At 44.1% G+C, this 21,568-nt stretch overlaps 1 protein-coding gene across 1 annotated transcript; it reads right to left on the minus strand.

Annotated features, from left to right (window-relative positions):
• Nucleotides 1-11,921: 11,921 nt before the first annotated feature.
• Nucleotides 11,922-17,666, minus strand: Nobox (NOBOX oogenesis homeobox). Its single transcript, XM_028776441.1, has 9 exons — nucleotides 17,602-17,666; nucleotides 15,613-15,903; nucleotides 15,411-15,515; nucleotides 14,972-15,078; nucleotides 14,562-14,668; nucleotides 14,227-14,312; nucleotides 13,768-13,993; nucleotides 13,125-13,429; nucleotides 11,922-12,506 (listed from the first exon to the last, which is right to left on the minus strand). The coding sequence occupies exons 1-9, from the start codon at nucleotides 17,636-17,638 to the stop codon at nucleotides 12,196-12,198; spliced, it is 1,575 nt and encodes a 524-aa protein (XP_028632274.1). The 5' UTR covers nucleotides 17,639-17,666; the 3' UTR covers nucleotides 11,922-12,195.
• Nucleotides 17,667-21,568: the final 3,902 nt, after the last annotated feature.

The raw sequence follows: 21,568 nt of genomic DNA on the forward strand, positions 1-21,568 counted from the left end.
TCTTGTCTACTCTGGAAAACCAAAAGACATTTGTCTTCTACATATCAGATGGTCCTTAATTTAAAAGAGAGAAATGTAAATATTTGGTTTTAAAAAGGGAGAAAAAACTAGACATGGGTAATCTCTCTTCAGTTCAGTTACTAAATTTTCTACAGACTTTGAGTTTGGGGAAATGGTATATATGTAGACTTAGTGGTTGTCTCCTTCTCTGGATTCTCACGAATTTGCCAGGCTGATGTCATTAGCTGTGAGATCCAACAGCTGCTTATGAGAAGGTGAGAAACACCCGCATTGAAACACTGAGGGCATTCAGCTTTTTGTTGCTTTTCTAAGTCATACACGGGGGATGCTATCATCAATGGGCCTCCTTATAGATCTGAACAGAGATGGGCATGGAGCTTGCAGTCAAGTAAACGTATACCGAATTGGTTCCTTTATGTAGCTGTTCACACCGAACTGGGTCATTTTTACAAGTTCTTGTGAGTTGCTTGTTCAAAGTTTATGTTCACCACTCACCTTCAGTTAAGGTCTATTATAAGTTTAGGATTTTTATAGCATATTATTTAGTTGCCTTAGTTAGAATGAGTTTTGATAACATCAGCGTGTGGGGATTTTTTCGCCTTTTACGTCTGGGACTCAAATTTAGAGTATTAATTGAGAGGTCAACATTCCACTACTTACCTTCACCCCATGGTCCCTTTTTAAAATTAACCTTTGGAATAAATATTATTCAAGGGTCTAAATAGATTATATGTACTGACTTACTCCCTATGACACATGTTTTATCTCCTAGAAGTAAACTTGATTTTGGTTTGGACTCTCTTGAGGTACCCACATAGTCTGTGTGCTTTTTCAATGGTATTTCCCATATTGTGTATTTAATTATGTGATTAAGTATTTAGTGCTCTTTCCTTTATTATGAGTTGCTTTCTGGATCCAATTGTAAAACATAGTGTTTTGGTCTAGTAGTCCTTTACAGACAGCTACTACTTGATAATCCACCTCCCGACAGCACAGCTGAGCACTCTGCATGTTCGGGCTTGGCTTTGAGACCTCTGTGTAAATATGTTAAGGGGTGATGACTTGCTTTTATCACTACCACAGACCAATGCCCCTAAAGCCACATTAGCTGTAAACATGACTCAGGAGCTGCATGACTGTAGGGACAGGAGCCAGCAGCTTAGTGTAATCTTCTCACTCGGAAACTAGGTGTGTGGAGAGGCCAAAGGTTACAAGCAACTGATCTGGAGAGATGGGCCCAGCTCAGGCAGGAGTCAAATCAACTTCTTGCTTTGATGTAGAACATTCTCTACTCTATAGCCTTTGACCCATCTTTTCAACCTGCCTATTTGTTCTTTCTTTCTTTTTTTCTTTCTTTCTTTCTTTCTTTCTTTCTTTCTTTCTTTCTTTTTTCTTTTTTTTGTTTGTTTTTCGAGACAGGGTTTCTCTGTATAGCCTGGGCTGTCCTGGAACTCACTCTGTAGACCAGGCTGGCCTCAAACTCAGAAATCCACCTGCCCCTGCCTCCCAAGTGCTGGGATTAAAGGCGTGCACCACCACTGCCCGGCTCCAACCTGCCTATTTTTAAGATGACAGTTACAAGAGGAAATGTCCCTTGTTCCTTCCTTGTAAGGGTGCTCAGTCTAATTGCCACAGAATGTTACAAAAAAGAAATGGCAACCAGTGATCAGGGAGTGTTGATTCTGGGTGGGCTGTGGACAGAGAATTTGGGGAAGAAAGGAGCTCTAAGCTGTTTGGTTTTTTTTTTTTCTCCAGCTAGTAAGGGTGGAGGTGACTGCTGATCTCTGCTGCTTGGTGAATGAGTCATGGCGCCTGAGGGCAGAACCTGCAATAGGGAAGGGCTAAGTCTGGCCACAAATGAAGCACCAATGAGCAGATAAATATTTTCCTGGCACTTTACCTGAGTCTTTCAGAGAGGCAACTCTTCCTGAACAATGCAAACGGAAACTGTGGAGTAGGAGCCAGTCTGTGTGTGCACTAATATGGAAATTCTAAATCTGCTTGCAGACCAAGGGGCTCCTGAACACCAACGAGAAAGTTCAGACTGTTCAGGGAAGGTAGCCAAGATCAACAGACCATCATCAGCTATGGTAGATCAGAGCCACAGAGAAACTGTAGGCCACCAAAGGAGTCCTGGGATAAAAGGAAAATAAGATAGCACCCATCCAGCCAGTTCTGGGGTGTTTTCTTAAGATCTGGTTGTGATGGGAGTCAGATTTTTCACTATTGATGTTGAAAAAACCCGAAGACCTTTGTGTCTTAACATCCTCAGTCCTGTCCTTAGACAGACTTAACAGAGCTGGAGATGGGAAATGACTTGCTGAGTGTCACACAGCCAATTAATTATGAGCTACAGGTGCAAATAGCTTCATGTTCTTCACTGAGATTCCAGCAAGTTGCCTTTGGAGTTTGCTGTTTTCATAAAAGGTTGAAGGCGATTTACTGTGAGGTAGAACGGTTGAACAGACAGCATGACAGCCAGCATGTTTCTGAGGGAGCAGGAAGAGCTGGTGCTCACATGTATGGTTGTTAATAAGCAGGTGCAGGTGATCGAGCTGAACTGGGTTGGGCAACATTGGAAACAAGGGTCAAGGTGTGGTCTCCAAGTAATTTATTATCCTTACACAGCGGGCCTTCAGATACTACCAAGAGCTTGTGTATGTATGTGTGCGTGTGCGTGTGCGTGTGTGTTCAAATTTAGAGGAGGAACATAAAGAAATTTTGGACAAGGTGGATTTGATGCAGAAGACTGGATTTCCTCTCTGGAATAAAGTAATGTTAGAATTAACTAATGAAAGGGAAACAAGGTTGGCTCTTTGAGAAAGCAAACTGAAAATGTTTTAAACGTTTGTCAGTTGAGCAGGTAGGTAGGTGCTCGTGTATGCACCTGTGAGCGCTTTCTCACTTGCTTTCCACTTTATTTCTAGAGACAGGATCTCTCACTGAGCATAGAACTTGCTAATTAGGCTAGCGTGGCTGGCCAGGGAGCCCTGGAGATTCTTTTGTGTCTGTCCTACCACTGCGGGCACTACAGGTATGCACCAGGGTGCCCAGATTTTTATTTGGGTGCTGGGGATCAAACTCAGGTACTCATGCTTTTGCAGCAAGCAATTTACCAACCGAGCCATTTCTTCAATTCCAGAAAGTCTTATTTTTTAATCTGTTATTATTCTTGGCACATGTCTCCACCACCAAAACAAACATACTTTTGTAGTAATTAATTCCTGGACACTAGAATGATGTCACTGCTCTGTCGACTCCCGGCCTTATCATCCATTATTCTTCTGGAAGTGTATTCTAGATTGATTATTTGAAATGTCCTCCCCCACCTCCAAACTATGATTAATAACTCTTGCCACAAATGGACCCAAATGGATGTCGCACATGCATTCCACAAGGACCCCTCTAAGTCCTTCTGTTTCTCCCAAACCCCCAACCCTTACACATATGCTCACTTTCCTCTCTGCCTGTGTTTTTTAAGTTCTCACTCGCTTCCTGGTTTGGGAGAGTGCAGCCTTCCTGTTCCCTTTATAATCCCCTCTTCTCTATCCAGATAATCTCGTTTGTTTTTTATTTAAGACAGAGCAGTACTGAATATTTACATTTTTGAGAGACACAGATCTGGGCTTTGCTGAAGGACTTGATTCCACTTCTATTATGGTTTAGATTCCGTTTTTCTCCTCCCTCTTAAACTCTCAATAGCCCTTGCTTACTGATGTACCTCATGAGGTGGGAAGCCTGTCTGAAACCTATTCTTACAACATGGGGCAAGTACTTCCCTCCGTTCAAGCTTCACATTTTCACCTATCACATACATACTGCTTACAAGGTTGCTTTCAAATGAAACTACTCATCAGAGCGCTATTTACACAATGAATACTAAATACACTGTTTATCATTACCATTAATATTTCATTTGAGACCCAATTTCTAAGTAAAGCATATGAGTCATTTCAGCTTTTCACAGTCTTATAAAACACATAAACACACAAATCAAGGCACGCTATGACTGATGGCCTTTTATCTAAGCAACTCTAAATTTAAAGTGATTGGCGTTAATGCAGCACGACCCTGCTCTCTGCATTTGGAGAGTAAACTAGAATCATAAGATATTAATGCAGGTTTGGCTACGGTGATTTCTGGAAATCAATCTCATGATTTTTCTTCTATAAATCAGGATACTTATGCCCTTATTTGTATGTTTACTAGTCTGACTTTTCTTTGACCTACAGCCCTCCCTGAGCTCTAGATCATTTTCTGTTTCTGTATATAATTGATTTATTTTTTGCAAATTAATGTTTTGCCTGCATGTATGTCTGTGTGAGGGTGTCCGGTCCCCTGGAACTGGAGTTACAGTTGTGAGCTGCCCTGTGTGTGCTTGGCATTGAACCCAGGTCCTGTGTAAGAGCAGCAGGTGCCCCCAACCACTGAGCCATCTTTCCAGCCCCTTCTGAATCATTTTCAACCCCACATCACTTCCAGCTCTTTCAACTTTTGCCTTAAAACTACCTATTACTAGACAATCTCAATGCCAGTCCACTGTCCTGTTCTCCTTCTCCGAGATGTTTCCAGAGCAAAAACAGTGAGTCCATCTCAGGATGACTTTTCTTCTCACTCCTTGACATGATGAACAAAATTGTGTGGTCTCCTGACTTCAACTATACTTTCTCCCCACCACACACAAGCCCAAGCTGTCTTCGGTTCTTATCTCTCTGACCCAGATTCCATGTTTTTTCTTCACTTATAAACACAGCCGTAGCAAACACAAACTATCTTCGTTCATGCAAATTTACTGTACCTCCATTTTTTCATAGCAGTTATGACTTATAAAGCTATTTATCTTTTCCCTTTCTCCTCATTCCCTTTAGTTAATGTCCTACCGTGTTGTAATGATTTGAACCTTAGCATTCCCCAGGTCTACTGCCTCCTCAGTCTCTTCCTCATCTGGACTGGTTACCTCTGAGGCTAGTTCAGTCCCTCTGTACTAAATCCCTATAACTTCCCTCTATAAACCTGCCAGTCTTGCTGTCCATTTTTTTTAAAAGCACAGGTCAGAGACAGGCATGCCCATATGTTAAAACAGCCAGTACCTATGTTTGTGCAGAGAACAGTCTAAATGCCTGCACTTAAGATGTAAAGCCCCTCCCTATTCCCCTCACCAGCTTCAGCTTCCCTCATATCCTTCAAGCAGCTGGTCCAACACACAGCACCACCCTGAGCTCCCTGGTCGTCATCCAATGTCAGTCCTCTTGCACCTGCTTCTGCTGAGACAACTGCCTTTTCTTCTTTGCTTATCTAGAGCCTGCTCTTCCTGTCGTAGCTGCTCTCTAAGCATACTCAAAGCTTTCTCAAGGCTGCCCCAGCAGACAGGCGGAACTGCTCCTTCTTAGTGCTCCTGCTTGCTCTCTTCTCATGGATAGCCCCACACAGCTCTGCTCAGCATTGCCCGCTGTGTTATACCAGGTCCTCTGTGTCTTCAGACTGTCCGCTGAGATGAACAGTTCCCAGAAAGCTAGGAAGACATTTTATTCATCTTTGTATCCGTCAAGTACATTTGGTGCCTATAAATCCCTCTTAACTGCTGGAACAAATGCCTGCCCTTATTTCTCACAGCGTTGTTATGGAATCCAAATGGAAAAGTATTTATGACAGAAGCACACACTAAGCCTCAAATGTAAGAACTAAATCTCCTTCAGTGTCCCCCTGGCTCAAGCAAGCACCACTTCTGGATAAGCAGAGCAAAGCTTCCCTTCAGATGAATCAAATTTATTCCTAAGTAACCATAGCCATTTAAGACTCCAGCTAAATTGACTTTTGTAACCTATTTCCATCCCATATTCCATTAGTACAGATCATAGTTAAGTAGACATTTGGAGTCTAGTCGGTGCCACGGAGTCTATTAAGTTACATAAACAACATGAAATATTCAGCTGACAAGAAAAGATAGGAATCAAATAGCTTTAAAACGTCTAGAAGAAAAAAATTATGCACGCACACACACACACACACACACACACACGAAAACAGGAGCCTGTGTGAAGGGATCTAAGACTAAAAATCTGTAAGAAGAGGAATCAGGGAGGAGCAGAGAGGCTAGCAATGAACATAGCATTCAAAATCCTGGCATGCAAGAAGTTGAGTAGACACAGAGGCAGACTCTGGAGTCTCTGAATTATGATGCTTTTTGAGGGCTCACATATCCTTAGCTGAGCTATGGGGATGCTGGGCTGAGTAGCTAAAAATACCCGACACTCTAAAATACAGCTTGTTTATCCTTTAAAAAAAAATCATTTGTTGCTAAGCTGAATTTGCTATTTACCTGAAAAAGCCAAACTGAAACCCAAATGCCTTTGATAATTAAGTCTTTGATAGACTAGGGTCCTGGGGCATTTAAGGGAAAGTACTGGACAATTTTCCCCAGGGCCATCTGAATTAAACAACCAGAAGGTGTAGGACCACAAGGAAAATGGTGGTGCATTGCCATCTAGTGGAAAAAAAGCTGTAAGGAAATTAAACAGCACTGGTTTTTATTTTTACTTTATTTAAATGTCTCTAATGTTTATAGGAAAGGTGCTGCTCTGGATAATAGCAAAGTACTGAGGAGGGGGCAGTGAACTTTCCAGCATGCAGAAACTTGGCTCCCATCAAAGAAAAACAAGAGGCAAGGGTCATCTAAAGGAGGGTGCTCAGGGGTCTAACTACAGAAGCTAGGAAAGAACAGCGTTGAGATAAGTGTAGCTCCCGAAGTGGTCACCATGGCAACCAATGACAGCTAAAAGCCTTGATTCTTATTTCAGCCTGTTCGCTGTAGGAAAGGAGAGCGATCTAGCAATTAACGGGTTTAAGCCAGCTGTTCTCAACCTGTGGGTCATGATCCTCTTAGCAAACCTCCATCTCACAAAAATATTTACGTTATGATTCATAATAGTAGCAAAAAATGAAGTTGTGAAGTAGCAATGAAAATAGTTTTATGCCAGGCAGTGGTGGCACACGCCTTTAATCCCAGCACTTGGGAGGCAGAGGCAGGCGGATTTCTGAGTTTGAGGCCAGTCTGGTCTACAGAGTGAGTTCCAGGACAGCCAAGGCTATACAGAGAAACCCTGTCTCGAAAAACCAAAAAAAAAAAAAAAAAAGCATTTCTTTGGGGCTGTTTCAGAGGGTGACTCTGAGACCACCATAGTGGGGAGCTTGGCAGGAGGCTGGTAGCCATGTTGCTGGAGCAGTAGCTAAGAGCTTACATCGTGCTACAGGCATGAGGCAGAGAGAGCTAATTTGGAGTAACCACGACACACATCTGCCAACAAAACCACACCTCCTAATCCTCCCCAAATCATTCCACCAACTGGGAACCAAACATTTAAATATATGAACGGGAGCCATTCAAACCATGACACTGTTCTTATGAGGCACAAAAGACACTAGGGGTCCCCTAAGTATACAGCAGTTGTTATGTAGTTAAGTTGACAGGAGAAATAACTTATCTGGTTGCACTACAGAAAATGAGTTGATTTTATTGGGTCACTAAAAGTAGGATCTTCTAAAGAATGTTATTGTAGGAGATGTCAAAGGATAGCTTTGGATGACAGTACAGCTTTGGATTCATGGGTTGCTTAACTCTCTATTGCCATTAATAGATTACTTTCCAAGGGAATGCCAAAATAGCTTACATACCCTATTATCCTGCTTGTTAATTTTGCAATGGTTGAAATACAAATATCCTAAAAATACTGACCCAATTTTCAAAAAGAATAAAATCTCTAAGCTAGATGATACTCTGTGAGACTTTCAAAACATCTTAACAAGATCCTAAAAGAGTTAAAGCTAACCAAACAAAGCTGTACAGGTTATATAAATCTCCATGTACTTAGATTTAAGATGTTATTTCTCCAAGTACAAATTAGGAGTGAATTGGACTTAAAGCATCTTTTATTACAATATCCTGGAGATTGTATAAATGTGCTGTAGGACCAAACGAAACACCATGCTAATGTTTTTCACTAGAAAGACCATTAGCAGAAATCCTGTTAGACGGAGTCGTCAATAAGCACCCCCGGCCCCGTTAGCAGAGGTAAGGTCCAGACCTGATCTCACCATCGTTCCTCAGAGGAATGTTAGAAGTTCATATTCACCAGATAAGAGACAAGGGACCTGGAGTCCAAGCCATTCGAGGGCTGAGAAAAGTGGTTCCAGCATGCCTGCAGAAAGCAAAGTTTTCAGGGATGGCACACACTCCCTGGTGCTCACAGAGTTAGTTTTTTTCCTGGTGACTCACTTGCAAAACATGGAAAACAAAACTCTACTCTATCCAGTGAAACTAGATTTTGTTTCCTCCCAGAGTCAAGAACTTGAGAGGAAATCTGTTCAAAACCTTTGTGGAATAGAGCCTACAAAGACCCAGACTGTTAGAATATTGTAGAACCACTGATGGTGGAGAGGAGTGCTTCTGGTGTGTAAGTAGCTCGGGCTTGACAGCCAAGGAAGTTTCTTCAGTTTCTAGGTTATAAACCCCTAAAACATGCTCATCAATTTCTTTCTTTAGGCCATCTTTCATTTTTCATTCTCAATACCTAAGTTTATTTTTAGTAGACATATGTATATTTAGATTGTCTAATAGTTTTTCTAAGATTTGCATGTAAGGATACATCTAGAAGCTCACATTTCAGTGTTTAAAATTTGCATATATATGCACACACACACACTTGTGCTCACATTTGAGATATATATATCAATTGGGAGAATATATATATATTCTCCCAATCATTGAGTGGTAGGATCCTAAACCAGTTCTAAACTATGGGAAATATCCAGAGTACTAACTAAATTATGTCTACCAAGGGTGAGTTTTGAAAACAACTGAATATGGTGATGTCTGATGAAAAAAAAAAGTCTTCCTTCTTCTCTCACTTATCTGTTTCAAGGTTGCTCATTTCATGGGCCTTTTGTGACAGACTATAAAGCAAGAGGATTTGTGAACTGTCTCCTTTGAAAGACTCACTTGTGCACACAATAAAAGACATCAATATTGCAGGGAGTACATTTGAGTCCCTAAGTTAAAGACATTGCTACTGATACTATGACTATCAAGTGGCAAGGAGATGGTAATAATAACACTACACTGGTTTTTTTTAAACTTAATTTGTAGACACTTGTACATTTTCCCATCAGTATTGATGTAAGGATTAATTCTAGAATTCCCTTGGTACAAAAAAACCTGAAGAAGGTGTCCAGGTCCCTCAGCTGGAATGGCAGAGTGTTTGCACACAACCTATACATATTCTCCCATATTTGTTGCCTCATCTCTAGATTTATAATCCCCCAAACAATCCAAATTTTATGTAAAAAGTTCTTATACTAAATGACAAGGAAAATTATCTACACATGTTTAGTACACACATCATTTTTTTCCAAATATATTTGAATTGCTGATAATTGAATCTATGGATGTTCATTCCATAAATTTGAAGGGCTGCCTCAAAGATCAATGGAGAGGGATGTTTCATAACAAAGATATTTATTTTCCACTTCTAAGCAGTACCTCTTGTTGGCTTTTATAGCCACCGAATCAAGAGCTATTTTAATAGATATGTAAACAATCCATTATGAGAGTGAGTTTTTTTTTTTGGAAAAACTATTCATCCAATAATCATAGCAAATCCTAATTTAGAAAGTGTTGTAGGTTACCAAAGTTGGATGCTTAGTATAATTTCAACTTACAAGGAGATCAAACCATGGCTAAAAACACTTGGAAGGAAAAAAAAAAAGAAGACTAAAAATTTTCACGTGCTTCTTGAGTGTCAGATACCTTCCTAAAAGCTTTATTTTAATCCAATAGCAACTCAGTCCTGAAGACTCACAAATACAAATGATCTTAACATAATCACTGAAGCTTCCATACCCCTAGACTACTATAGATCTGTCACTGATGTAGACAAATGCCTGGTCATATGCTAGCACACAGTACTGGCTCCTTAACAGCCACCTCTTTTCTATGTCTTCCCTTCCCCTTACTTAACTGCAATAGTATTGACTCTTCAAATGTCTCTGCCATCTCTGAATATCATTCAAGGAACCTACACTTTTGCATTAAAAATACACTATTTCAGGGGTACACTCTTCCAGCGACTACAGCCGGAGCTGTCCTGTCCTCTTTAGATCCACCCGCTTCTTCCTTAGGTGGGATTCGTCACCTGCCTCCCACACTGTAGACTTGACCGCCCATCTTCACACAGATGTCATTTTGTTCCTTACAGCCCAGGACGCCCCCTCTTCTATTACCTTTCCCCCACTGTTCCTTGGTGCCTCCTCTTGACTTCATTATCCTGATGCCCTCTCACCTGTTCTGAGTTCCTCCTCTCCTTTTCCTTTCTTATATGCCCTTTTATATCTACTCACTCAACCAGCGTTCACTCCTATCCTTCCCTCACATTCATTTTACTCTCTGTACAAACTTTCCTCCCACACACACGTCAGCTCCTCCCCGTTCCTTCATTTCTCTCCATCATGTGCATTGCTCTGGTGGAGTTTGCACCCACTGAATGGCAAATTTGCACTCAGCTTCCCGAACTCATTTTCAAATCCTCAGAGCATCCTTCTGTGTGAGAATACTGGTCTTTAGAACTCTTTTGAACTTTCTCCATTCACTGCCCCGCCTTTCATGCCGTGAACCCCCAGCTTTCTCTGCGTAGTTTCAGTTTTGACTTCCTTTCACATGGAGTCTCCATGCTCCTCCCCAGTGTTTTCTCCTGGTCCTCCTCCTCACCTGTTATTCCTTACCTTGCACCTTCGGGTCTCTATCTCACTGTCTACATGTCTGGGCTTTACTTTTCCTCTTGGATAACATTTGAGAATAAAAGAGCATAGTCACAGAATGAAATTTATCATTCAGCCCATGTTTTATAATTTCCTACAGTTTCTATTTCCCCTTTCACCCATTTGGATCCATCTCTCTGGCATCTCTACCACCCTTTACCTTCTCAAACTGACTGTGCGCCCACCATCTTATCTGTATAATGAAGCAGGAACTTATAGACAGAACCAGGAGGGTCTACTATTTCTTCTTTTGTTGTAGAATTTGTTATTTCTCCAAGTTGGCTAACCACGTCAAAAGACAAGGAAGCTATTTATGCTTTATTCAGATAAGAAGCTAGTCTGCAGTGGGCTGGAGGGTGGGCATGAACACAGGAGCAGGACTTCATGCGTTACCCAGTCGTTCCTGACCTCTTGACCCATTGTCTAGACACTATTTTCCTTTTTCCCATTCCTTAAATGATCACCATAGCTACCTGGATTAGTCCCCAACCCCAAATAGTAGCCGTAAATAAAGGCTGAGAATTTTCAGTGCATGGTTAAGAAAGACACTGTGGTCATTTTAGCATAGATATTCTTTCCAGGTACGTAGTCATATATCTTTGGGTTCCTTTCACAGCTATGGTGACAAAGACAGAAGGATCTTTCATCCCAACCCAGTGAGAGGTCTATTAGAGAATAGAGGTACTATGATGTCATCCTAACCAGCCTATGTGCCATACTGTTTTATGTCCCCATCACACCTCATTCTTCCTTATTAGCCCCACCCTTCACCAAAAAACTTTTTTTTGGGAAAAATAAATACTATAGTTGACATCCAGTAGCTTCCATGGCACTCACATTTCTCTTGTGACACTATCCGTGCAAAGCCCAAACTTGAGAGAGGGGTCCAAACTCACTTTCAGGTCTGAGTTTAGGAACACACTATTTTAGTGGCGGCGCTGAAGGAAAAGCATAAAGTTCCCCAAACCTCCCTTAATGGAGAGCTGGGCCCAGAAAATGCCATTCTGCACATAGGGATGCCCAGTGGGACTTCTTAGGAGGGTTACAGCTGATAAGCACAGTAAGTAAGCCACAGAAGCAGTAACAACTCATCAGTCACAAAACCAAACACCCAATAGTTACTATTTTATTGCATACACTGTCTAGGATGGAAGTAATTCCACATGTAACATTTAGAGTAACATGATCCTTCTTTCTTTTCAATTCCTAAGGGGTAAAGGGGAAAATGTGAAGCCAATTCTCTTTCTTCTCTATGCCCAGGCTGGAAAGACTGTGGACCTCCACAGCAGGCCAGTCCATAGCCTCTCAAATCTTTCAGTGTGGTTCTCCTCCCTCAACTCCCAGGCCTCCAATAAGAGCTTCTTTTTACTCTTTAGCTCCAGGGGAATGGCTATTCTTATTTTTGTCTCTGACTTCCTCTGGTGTGGGCTGCTCAAGGGAAGAGGAAGTCTGCTCATCTGGCATTTTGCTTAGTGAGGATTCTGTCTCTGGTCTAGTGCCTTCATGAAGAACATTGAGACCTAATGAAGGCTGGTTGTTCATAGTTGGAGCACATGGACTCGGAAACAGGTCAGGAAAGTAGCTCTCTACCCCTAGGGGGTGTCCTGGAGGCTGGGGGTAGTGTGGATGAGGGAAGGGAGGTTCTGGCAAACAATGGCCGCTCCAGGGTCCTGTACCTGTGGAGTCAAAGGACATGGGAATCATTGGACAGAACTAAGAACATCAAACGCCACTGAATGAACAGTGGAAGAATCTCTTAATACTTCCTCTGGACCATGGCTCAGGTTCCTAGTAGAAGCCCGAGTCAAACATTACATTAACACTAGCCTCTCCCTGCAGGATCACAGGCTCCTGGATTCCAGGTACTGTGTGGCTTAGCAACTCTGACTTCATCGACCACAGGTCAAGACCAAGTACTGGCTTATATAGGTACCAAGGAGACCAGGAACCACCTGGAAATCTCTTTCATTTCTCCCTTTAGAACTCAGGCATGAGATGGAGGGCTTTGGGGTTTCAGAAGTCCACATAGTTTGGCATAATTAGATGCTACCAATTTTGTACCAGGTCCTTTTGTTCAGTGTTTCTAGTGGTCACCAAATCCCTCAGCAATATGAAACTAGGTCTCCAATGCCAGGCCAACAGAAGTTTCAGGATAGCTATGATCAGGGGCAAGCAAGAGGTTTGCTCACCACCCAGACCTGCCTCATTCTGCCTTCCAGATGAGGAGCTATTCTGTCCTTTCTCACTTTCAAAGGAAAAAAAAAAGGCTATTTTTCTTTCCAGCCCAAACTCACCCATGTTTCCAGCAGGTGGTTGAGGTAAGATCTGACCTGGTGGGGGTCCTGGACAATAATCCTGCCAGGAGTCCCCACTGAGGCCAAAAGGAAATGAAAAAAGAGAGTCTTCTGGTGGTAGAAATGGCAGCGAGCTTGGGATGGGGAAAGGGAAGGGAGGCAGATATGGAAACTGGGGCTGAAGGGATGGGAAAGGGGGCAGTTGTGGAGCTTGGGAGAGCTGGAATGAACCCAACTGGCTGCTCCCTTGGTAATCCCGAGGCCCCAGGTCTTCCAAATTTGAGTAGGTGGGCGGTGAGGTGATACTATGGAGGACAGAGAGGTATTTAATGAGATGTAACACTGACCTCATTCCCACCACACAGTGAAGAGACCATTCATTCCCACGTAATTCCATTCTCCCTGTCTGTTGCAACATCAAACTTTGCACAGTGCCTCTGCCTCTTCCTCCTCCCACCTCCTGCTCCCTGATCCCCTTGCTTCTCTTCTATTGCTATGAAATGATAGATCGCTCCAACTCAAACACACACATGGTTTCATTCCCCCATCACATAAGCCACTTCCCGATCCAATCAGCTCTTTCCTCTCCACATCACCGTTCTTTTCTTCTTTCCAAGGTTATAAATGAACTCAGGTCCCATACCTAGTACCCCAGGACCCACAGGTCTTGTCCTTGTATATATCATCACTGGCAGGAATGTCCCTCAGTGGAGGCAGCACTTGAGGTGTTTTAAGGGGATCCAGAGGAAAGTTGGTTCTTTGAATAGGTGGGGGACTGAGGAGTGGTGGAGTCGCTGCCACCCTCTCAGCACCTTCATTGTGCTGAGAGGGGGTCAGAGTCTTGTCAGAAGTCAGCAGCATGGGGGTCTCTAGGAAAATATTGCAAACAGAGGCACTCAGCATAAGAAGTTGGGTATGGGGAGGTAGTTGTCACTGCTGAATGGCAGATAGTACAATCAATACCCAGGGCTCACTGGTACAAAACCCTGGAGAGCTGTGGTCACTGTCACCTCTATGGAGTGAAGACTTTCTGTTTCAACTGTCTTCTTAGCTTTCATCCCCACTCCCACTCCCTAAAACCTTTCCGAAAGTGGGAGCTCACCAGGAAAGGCATCCAGAATGTGCTCTGGAGGAACAGGGCCAGGTTCTAAGTCTGTAGGCATAGGATCCAGGAGCTCAGGAACAGATCTGGAGGCAGAAAGAAGGAAAACTATGTCTTGTGGCTATTAAATATAGACTTGGTGAAAAGATAGGGCCATTCACAAGTCATCAACAATTCCTTGTTTCCAGCTCAGCCCAGATCCCTAAAGAATCTGTCAATGTCCCCAACTTTTACTCTCTCCCCATGCCCAACATTCTCCTTCAAGACCCCAGGACAACTGTGAAGACTCCATTTCTGCTTGGCGTGGACACCCACCAACCAGAGGCTGTTCTCACCTGCACTGGCTGCTGTCAGTCCTGGGGGCTACAGGATCATTCTTATTTTCCTTCTCATTCAGTTTCTCCACTTTCCGCCACTTTGCCCTGCGGTTCTGAAACCACACCTAGGGATAGAGAAAGGGCACCTGAACTGCTGGTGGAGACAAAGGTTTGGGCCTGACTGTGGAGAGTGCTTTTCTGGGTTCCAGCTACCTCTTAGTTCAGAAGTATAAAAAGATCTCGGTAGTGTCCTCCTTTCTCTTTTAATTGGTTAAAGCTGTGGCCCATGCAACAGTTGGGACACCCTTGCATCTGAGACTGTCTTCAGCCTGTTATCTCAGCTGAGGCTAAGCACATGGCCTCTCCTAGAGAGTTCTAACCAGCAGCTTCCAGATTACTCTTCTGACCAATTAGCCCGCCCCCTTTACCATGATTCGTTGAGGTGTCACCCCGACCATCTGGGCAATCTCATGGCGTTTGTCACTGTCAGGATAGTGGTCTTCCTGGAATATCCGCTCCAGTTCTTCTAGCTGATCTGCAAAAAGAAGACAATGGAGGAGGCCAGCCACCATAGCAGGAAAGAAGAAAGGGGATACTCTTTGTGCACCCACAGCAGATAAGGCCATTGGAGCCAACTCAAGAACCCGGCCTCCTCGAATACATAGTGTGATGTATACATTTCTGAATCTTCTATCCTGGTCTAAAACAGGACAGCCTGACTGGTCTTCCTTTCAGAGGTCAGAAGTGTTAACATCGGCATGGATAGAGAGAAACATACAGGGCAAAGTGACTAACCACACTCCAACATCCCCTCAGACCATAGTGTTTGTACAGATTATACAGTTTCCTCCACCTTTGGGGACTAACCTGAGCGGTACAGGGTTCGAGTCTTTTTCCGAAATTGACAGGCCACTTCTAAAGATTCTTTCCTCAGGTCCGCCTCTCGTGCATTGAGGGGACTAGAAGCTTGGCCTGACTCAGAAAGCATAGGTTTGTGAATAGCACATACTGAGAGGCATCATGAAAGACGTTAATGCCAAACCCACGGGGTTCAGCTTTCTGGGCTTACCAGGGACTGCAGCAATGGATGGCTTCACTGTCTCTGACTTTTCCTCCGAGAGAGAAGAACCTTCTTCCTGGGGTTGGGGACTGCATGTACCTGGTGCAGGGGCTTTTTGCACTCTGCAGGTGTCAGCATCCATTAACTCCCCAGAGGTCTTTGACAGTGGCCTCTTTTCCAAGACAACCCTGGGGAGTGAGGACTGCTTGTCTTGGTCACCTTGGATAGACAGGGCAGAATCCTGCAGTGGTCTCTCTGTCTCTGGCTCAGTAGTTCTGGGCTTGTCACCAGCTTCCTGGCCTGTGGAGAGCAGCAGACACTGGCCCCAGCACTAGGTGGCAGGACCCCTTTCTCCCTGTTGCCGATCTGTTTTTAGAACTGAAATGTTCTGTCTACCAAATGAGGCCTGAGTGCCAGGCTTACCTTCTTAACTTGGCCGTCAGGAAGACGGATTAGATAAGTGGTTCTTCATCTTCCCAATGCTTGCAACCATTTAATACAGTTCCTCATGTTGTGGTGACCCCCAACCCTAAAATTATTTTTGTTGCTACTTCATTACTGTAATTTTGCCAGTGTTAATAGTCATAATGTAAATATCTGTGTTCGCTTGTGGTCTTAGGCCGTCCTTATGAAAGAGTCATTTGATGCCTCCAAAGGGGCCATGAACCACAAGCTGGGAGTCACTGGATTAAATAATCCAAATATAAACAACGATTACACCTCTTCGGGGTCTTAATATGAGAACAGTGCAAAGTCGGGTACACATCTTCTCAAATTTCCCCAGACATCAGAGGTGTAAGCTCAGGGGACAAGCCTGTTTGATATTTCCAATAGACAACTGTTGGGGAGGGGTGACTAGGAAGAGAGAAGCTGGCAGATTGCCATTCTGGCTTTCCTCAGACTAACCCTTGTTTCAGAAGAAAGGCAAGGCACTGTAGTGTGCAGAGGAGATGAAGTAGGGCCCTGGGTCTCCACAGCACAGGCACCCCGGAGGCCATCAGAGGGGATCACAGTAATGAGGAGAACTTTACCTTCCATACTCCCTCTCCCCCCCTAGCCCTCAATCCACGTGTTCTGGTTCTTCCCTCCTCTCCTTCCACCTAGTCCAACTCTTCTGCAGGTGAGGAAGAGCGCCCATCTGGAAGGTAAAACCCCTCCAAGCAGCTGTGAAGCTCACCCTCCCAGCGCTGAGGCAGCCTTTCCGGATGGGCTTGCTGTGGATCCTAACAGAAATGCAGTACTCCTTTGACACCCCTCCTTCCCCAGGTACTTCCTCCCAGGCGAAGAAATGGGGGGCGGCTTGCTGACCAATCAACCCAAGGTCACACAGGGATGGGGTCCCAGGGGCCCAGACTGCCCTCAGCCACCTCCTGGAATCCAAACACTTCCCTTCTTTACTTCATGTATTCATACCAAAAGAAAATGCACCTCAGGGAGTTGCTGTCATTTCCAACGAAACCAGAAAATGTAAATGCTAACGGGACCCTTTGATATTGCGTCTAACAAAGCAAACTTTCTACAATATAAAGCTGGGATAAGTCCTGGCCCAGGAGTCCCTTCCAGATGATTCTAAATACACCATAGAACCCCTTCAGAGAGGTGGAGAGGAGGTACCACCAGAGGGTGAAGGCAGTAATGGTGTCGAGGGGGTCGCTGGGAGAAATAAGCTTCACCACAGTAATTCACATGTAGCACAGTAATAAACACTGTACGGAGAAGGCACTCAACAAACTAGGACCTATTCCACTAATGTACTATAGTGGAAAAGGCGGAGAGTGTCAGAACCTAGATGAGCACAGCCCTGCAGATGGAGGACAAGCTTTATCCCCAGCCCATCTGCGATGATCCCTAAATAGAAGGGTGTGATGAGGTGACCTCCCTTCCCCCATGACCACCCATAGATCTAAACATGCTCTTCAGGCTGGCAGAGTGACCAGCAGACTTCCTGGGCTCAGCCAACCCTCCTCAGCAAGGCCAAGGCCCCCCGTGCGTGCTCACCCCGCATTTTCCTGCAGAGCTTCTCCGGAGGTTCCATGGCCCAGGCTCCCACTCATCAGCCCTCCCGGTACCACAGGCGCAGCTTTAATGACGTCCGTGGGGTGGCCAGGTGTGTGGAGTCTGCACGGGCCAGGGAGCGCAGCCGGAGCGGGTGCCCCCAACCCCACCCCCAGGGCGAGGCACCGCACACCTGGGCTGGGAGCTGGGAGAGCCATCCTGAAGCTTCCGGTGTGCCTCCAGGCAGTGCCGAGGGCACCAGATACTGGTCACCTCCCTAAAGTCTGGGCAGCAGCAGAGCAGCAATGGAGGCCAGGCTCCCAGGCTAACCCACATCCTTGTACATAGTGAACAGACATGGTCGTGGTTCCCTCTTGACCCTTGTTCCTGAATATGAGGCTGTCCCAGCTACTGCTTGCTTCAAGGATTCTTGTGCCTTTAAAGTCCGAATTGATTTGAGTATCCTTAACATTCAGATCCAGGGGCAAAGACAGGAACGGGAGGTGAAAGTACCCCAGGCCTGGAGGAAATCAGACCTCTTGGACCCCGCACAAGTTAACGTGTATAGATGAGGTTCAAGCTAGTCCTGGTTTTCTTATTAGGCTTGCCCATTGGTTATCAGCTTTCTAGTCTAAGGAAGAAAGACTCCTGGTTCATGGAATGCGTCTTATTTCTTTTACGAAAAAGATAGCAAAATTATCCAATTCTTACTGCTTCTTACGGCAGGAGTGGGAGGGGGTGAGGAGTGGAAGCGTGGACCAGATTGAAACAGCTGGGCGAGCTGGGGGAGGAAGGGCGCGCTGGAAGCAGAGCTCACGTGTTTTGATTTTAGTTACTTCAAAGTTTCTGGACACCAGGCGTTTTCCTGCCATATTAAACAATCAGCTACCGGAACATTTTCCCTGTGTCTAAAGACCATCTTATGAGAGGCTTCCAAAAGGAGTAGGAGTAGTTCTTTCTGTAACATAAAACTGTAAATTTACTAAGGGCCAGTAAGATGACTCAGTGGGTCTAAAAAAGAAAAAAAAAAGTGCTTGTTTTACAAACCTGATAACCTGAGTTCAGTCCCCAGTGAAATGTGGAAGGAAAGAACCAACCCCTGAAAGGTGTCTCCTGACCCCATAGTCTTGGGATGACGACAGGAGCCCCTCATGGGCTCACCCCCCCCCACACACACACTGATAATACAATTTAAAGGATTAAAATGCAAACTAAATAGCTTCACAGCAATATAATTAGAACTTCAGGCATCTGTCATTCATTCCTATGCCCCCCATAAGACTGACACACTGTTTAAAGAGAATTTTAGACACAATTTCCAGTTTCTGTGCTAAGATATCTGCAGCATTCTATGTCAGGCGAGCAAGGTATGTGTCCAGTGAAGAAGGTGTTCTCTACAGGAAAAAAATCAGCATCATTTGGTTGTAGCTGGAACCTATGGTTTAAACATTTAAAGGACAACTACTGTGTACCAGGAACTGGCGGGAAAATGACTGCCTTCCCCACAGAAGCGTACTGGAAGTCACAGATTAAAAGAGTAGCCTAGTGGAATGGGTCATGTCAGTACTACATGGTCACTATCCGTTAAATATCCATTGAGGCGAATGAGGGAACCCTGAGTAGCAAAGTCACTCTTAGGAGCAGGAACCACCACTTCTTAGAAGTGGTTCTTCGATGAAGCTGTGTGTCGCAGCCTGCCCAAAAATCCACATAGTAAGCAAGGCCTCGACCTTGATGTAAAAGCCTTCCCAGGGCTGCCCCCCGTGCTCCACACCCAGGTGTTCAGAGCACTTTGATCTGAGGGTTGAGAAATGATTCTGATACCCAACCATACACCAGGATTTTGTAATGAATTTGTTTAAAATGAACCTTGCAGGTCTCATCCTCTGAAATCCTCTTGAAATCTTAATTACTACTAGGTCCAAGGAGGGACCCCAAACATGTACTTTATCAAGAATCTTGGGGGATTGACTAGGCCTCATAAACTAAGGCACTTTTAGACTTTTGAAAGGTAGAGTCAATTAAAAGCTTCCCCAGAAAGACCTTAGGGTAGAGCTCAGAAGTACTGTGTTTAGCATGTCAAGGCACTGGGGTCGATTTTTAGTTTTTTTTTCCTTTTTGTTTTTCATCACTACAAAGTAAAGCAAAAGTATATTTTGGGGGAATAAATGTAGATGTTATAGGTGATGGCGGCCCATATAAGACAGGAGAGAGCATCAGCTTTGCCCTTTCCTATGTGTCTCCTTGTAGTGAGAAGCAGGATACAACTTCTTAAATCGGTTAACCTATCACAAAAAAAACCAAAAAAACAAAACAAAAAAACCCCCAAGTATGTCATTCCTCTGTGAGCTTGCCTCAGTTATTGTGTTTTTCTCATGGGTTGACCCTACAAGAGTGAAGGTAAAAAACAAAAAACAAAAAAGCACCATTGCTCTGACCTCTGACTGTAAAAGATACAAAGGCCTTGTTATGTTTGGGTTTGGGTAGGGAGTTGGGCGATTAAAAAAAAGTTTGCTATTTTACAAAACACATAATTGAATTTATTGGGATATAAAATTTGTTTTGTTTTCTCTTGCTTTTCATCATCTGGACTTGTGACTTTTTTTTTCTCCAAATGACACAGTTCAATGTTTTCTTTATTTACATGACAGGCTTGTAGTTGATGGCTACAAGTGGATTTTGTGTGGGGTGTACAGCACGGCCTGCTTGTGTGGTCTTCCTTGGGAAGGTGTGGTCTTGACAATATATACCATTAAGTCCTTCCTCTGATGGAACAGCTTGAAGTGGAGAGATTGTGTCATGGCAGTTAACACTCTTCCCAGACAAGAAAGGCATCTCCATTACATGGGAGACCACAATGTGTTTTAGGGGCCCTTAAGGATGTTTATTTCCAAGTCTTGTGTGGCTACATTTCAACTTCGTAGTTTCTGACTATTTGATATGCTCAACTGTGTTTGGAAGAAAGGCATATGCTTTTTATGTTTTTATTATTTGGTTTCTTAGTTTTCAGGGCCAAACCAGAAACCACACCAGCACTCACCATGCAAGAACTGTTTGTTACAATATTCTCTCTTTCTTTCTTCCTTCTTCCTTCTTCCTTCCTTCTTTCCTTCCTTCCTTTCTTCTCTCTGTCTTCTCTCTCTCTCTCTCTCTCTCTCTCTCTCTCCCCCCCCCTCCTCCTCTTACTCTTCTTTTTTATTGGATATGATCACAAAAGAGCAAATGAAATGTGTCAGCTGCTACTAGAAAATTGTCAGTTTGCCTCCAGTCTATGTAGAGCTAACTTTATAACTGGGGTAAGCAAGTGAAATAAGCTTTCTTTCCTCTCTCTCTTGTTCTCTCTCTCTTATTCTCTCTCTCTCTCTCTCTCTCTCTCTCTCTCTCTCTCTCTCTCTCTCTCTCTCTCTCTCTCTCTCTCTCTCTCTCTCTCGCTCGCTCTCTTGTTCGCTCTCGCTCTCGCTCTCGCTCTCGCTCTCGCTCTCGCTCTCGCTCAATCTAAAGAGAGCCACAAATGATTGATGGCAAAAACTATGCTTCAAAGCATTTGTTCTTTGTGCCACACCTAAGGTCACTGGGAAAACAGAGACCCGAGACACAGGAGTTAAGTTGTGAAAAACAGCTAGAGAGCTACACAGGCTGCACAGGATAGTGAGACCAGCTTCTCAGAAAATAGGGAGACCGGGGACCCAGAAGAAGAGGTGCTTTGAAATGAAACAGAAAAACTGGGAAAGGCTAACATAGGCTCAGGGTTAGAGATCAGCAGTTCAGAACCTAAAGAAGGCCAAAAGCCAGGTGACCCAAAGCTGACACTGCCAGTGATAGGGAAAGAACAGAGGAACCGTCCAGCTTCAGGCATAGGCTGCCTTTGGAAAGCCAGGGACAGGATGGTTTGAGCTGTTGGTGAAAGGGATTGAAGACAGCTGGGTGAAGAGGGAACTACTCTGGTATGGCGCAATCAGAGCGGGTGTGT

Source organism: Grammomys surdaster, unplaced genomic scaffold (assembly GCF_004785775.1).
Source record: "Grammomys surdaster isolate TR1022 unplaced genomic scaffold, NIH_TR_1.0 269, whole genome shotgun sequence".
Taxonomy (NCBI): domain Eukaryota; kingdom Metazoa; phylum Chordata; class Mammalia; order Rodentia; family Muridae; genus Grammomys; species Grammomys surdaster.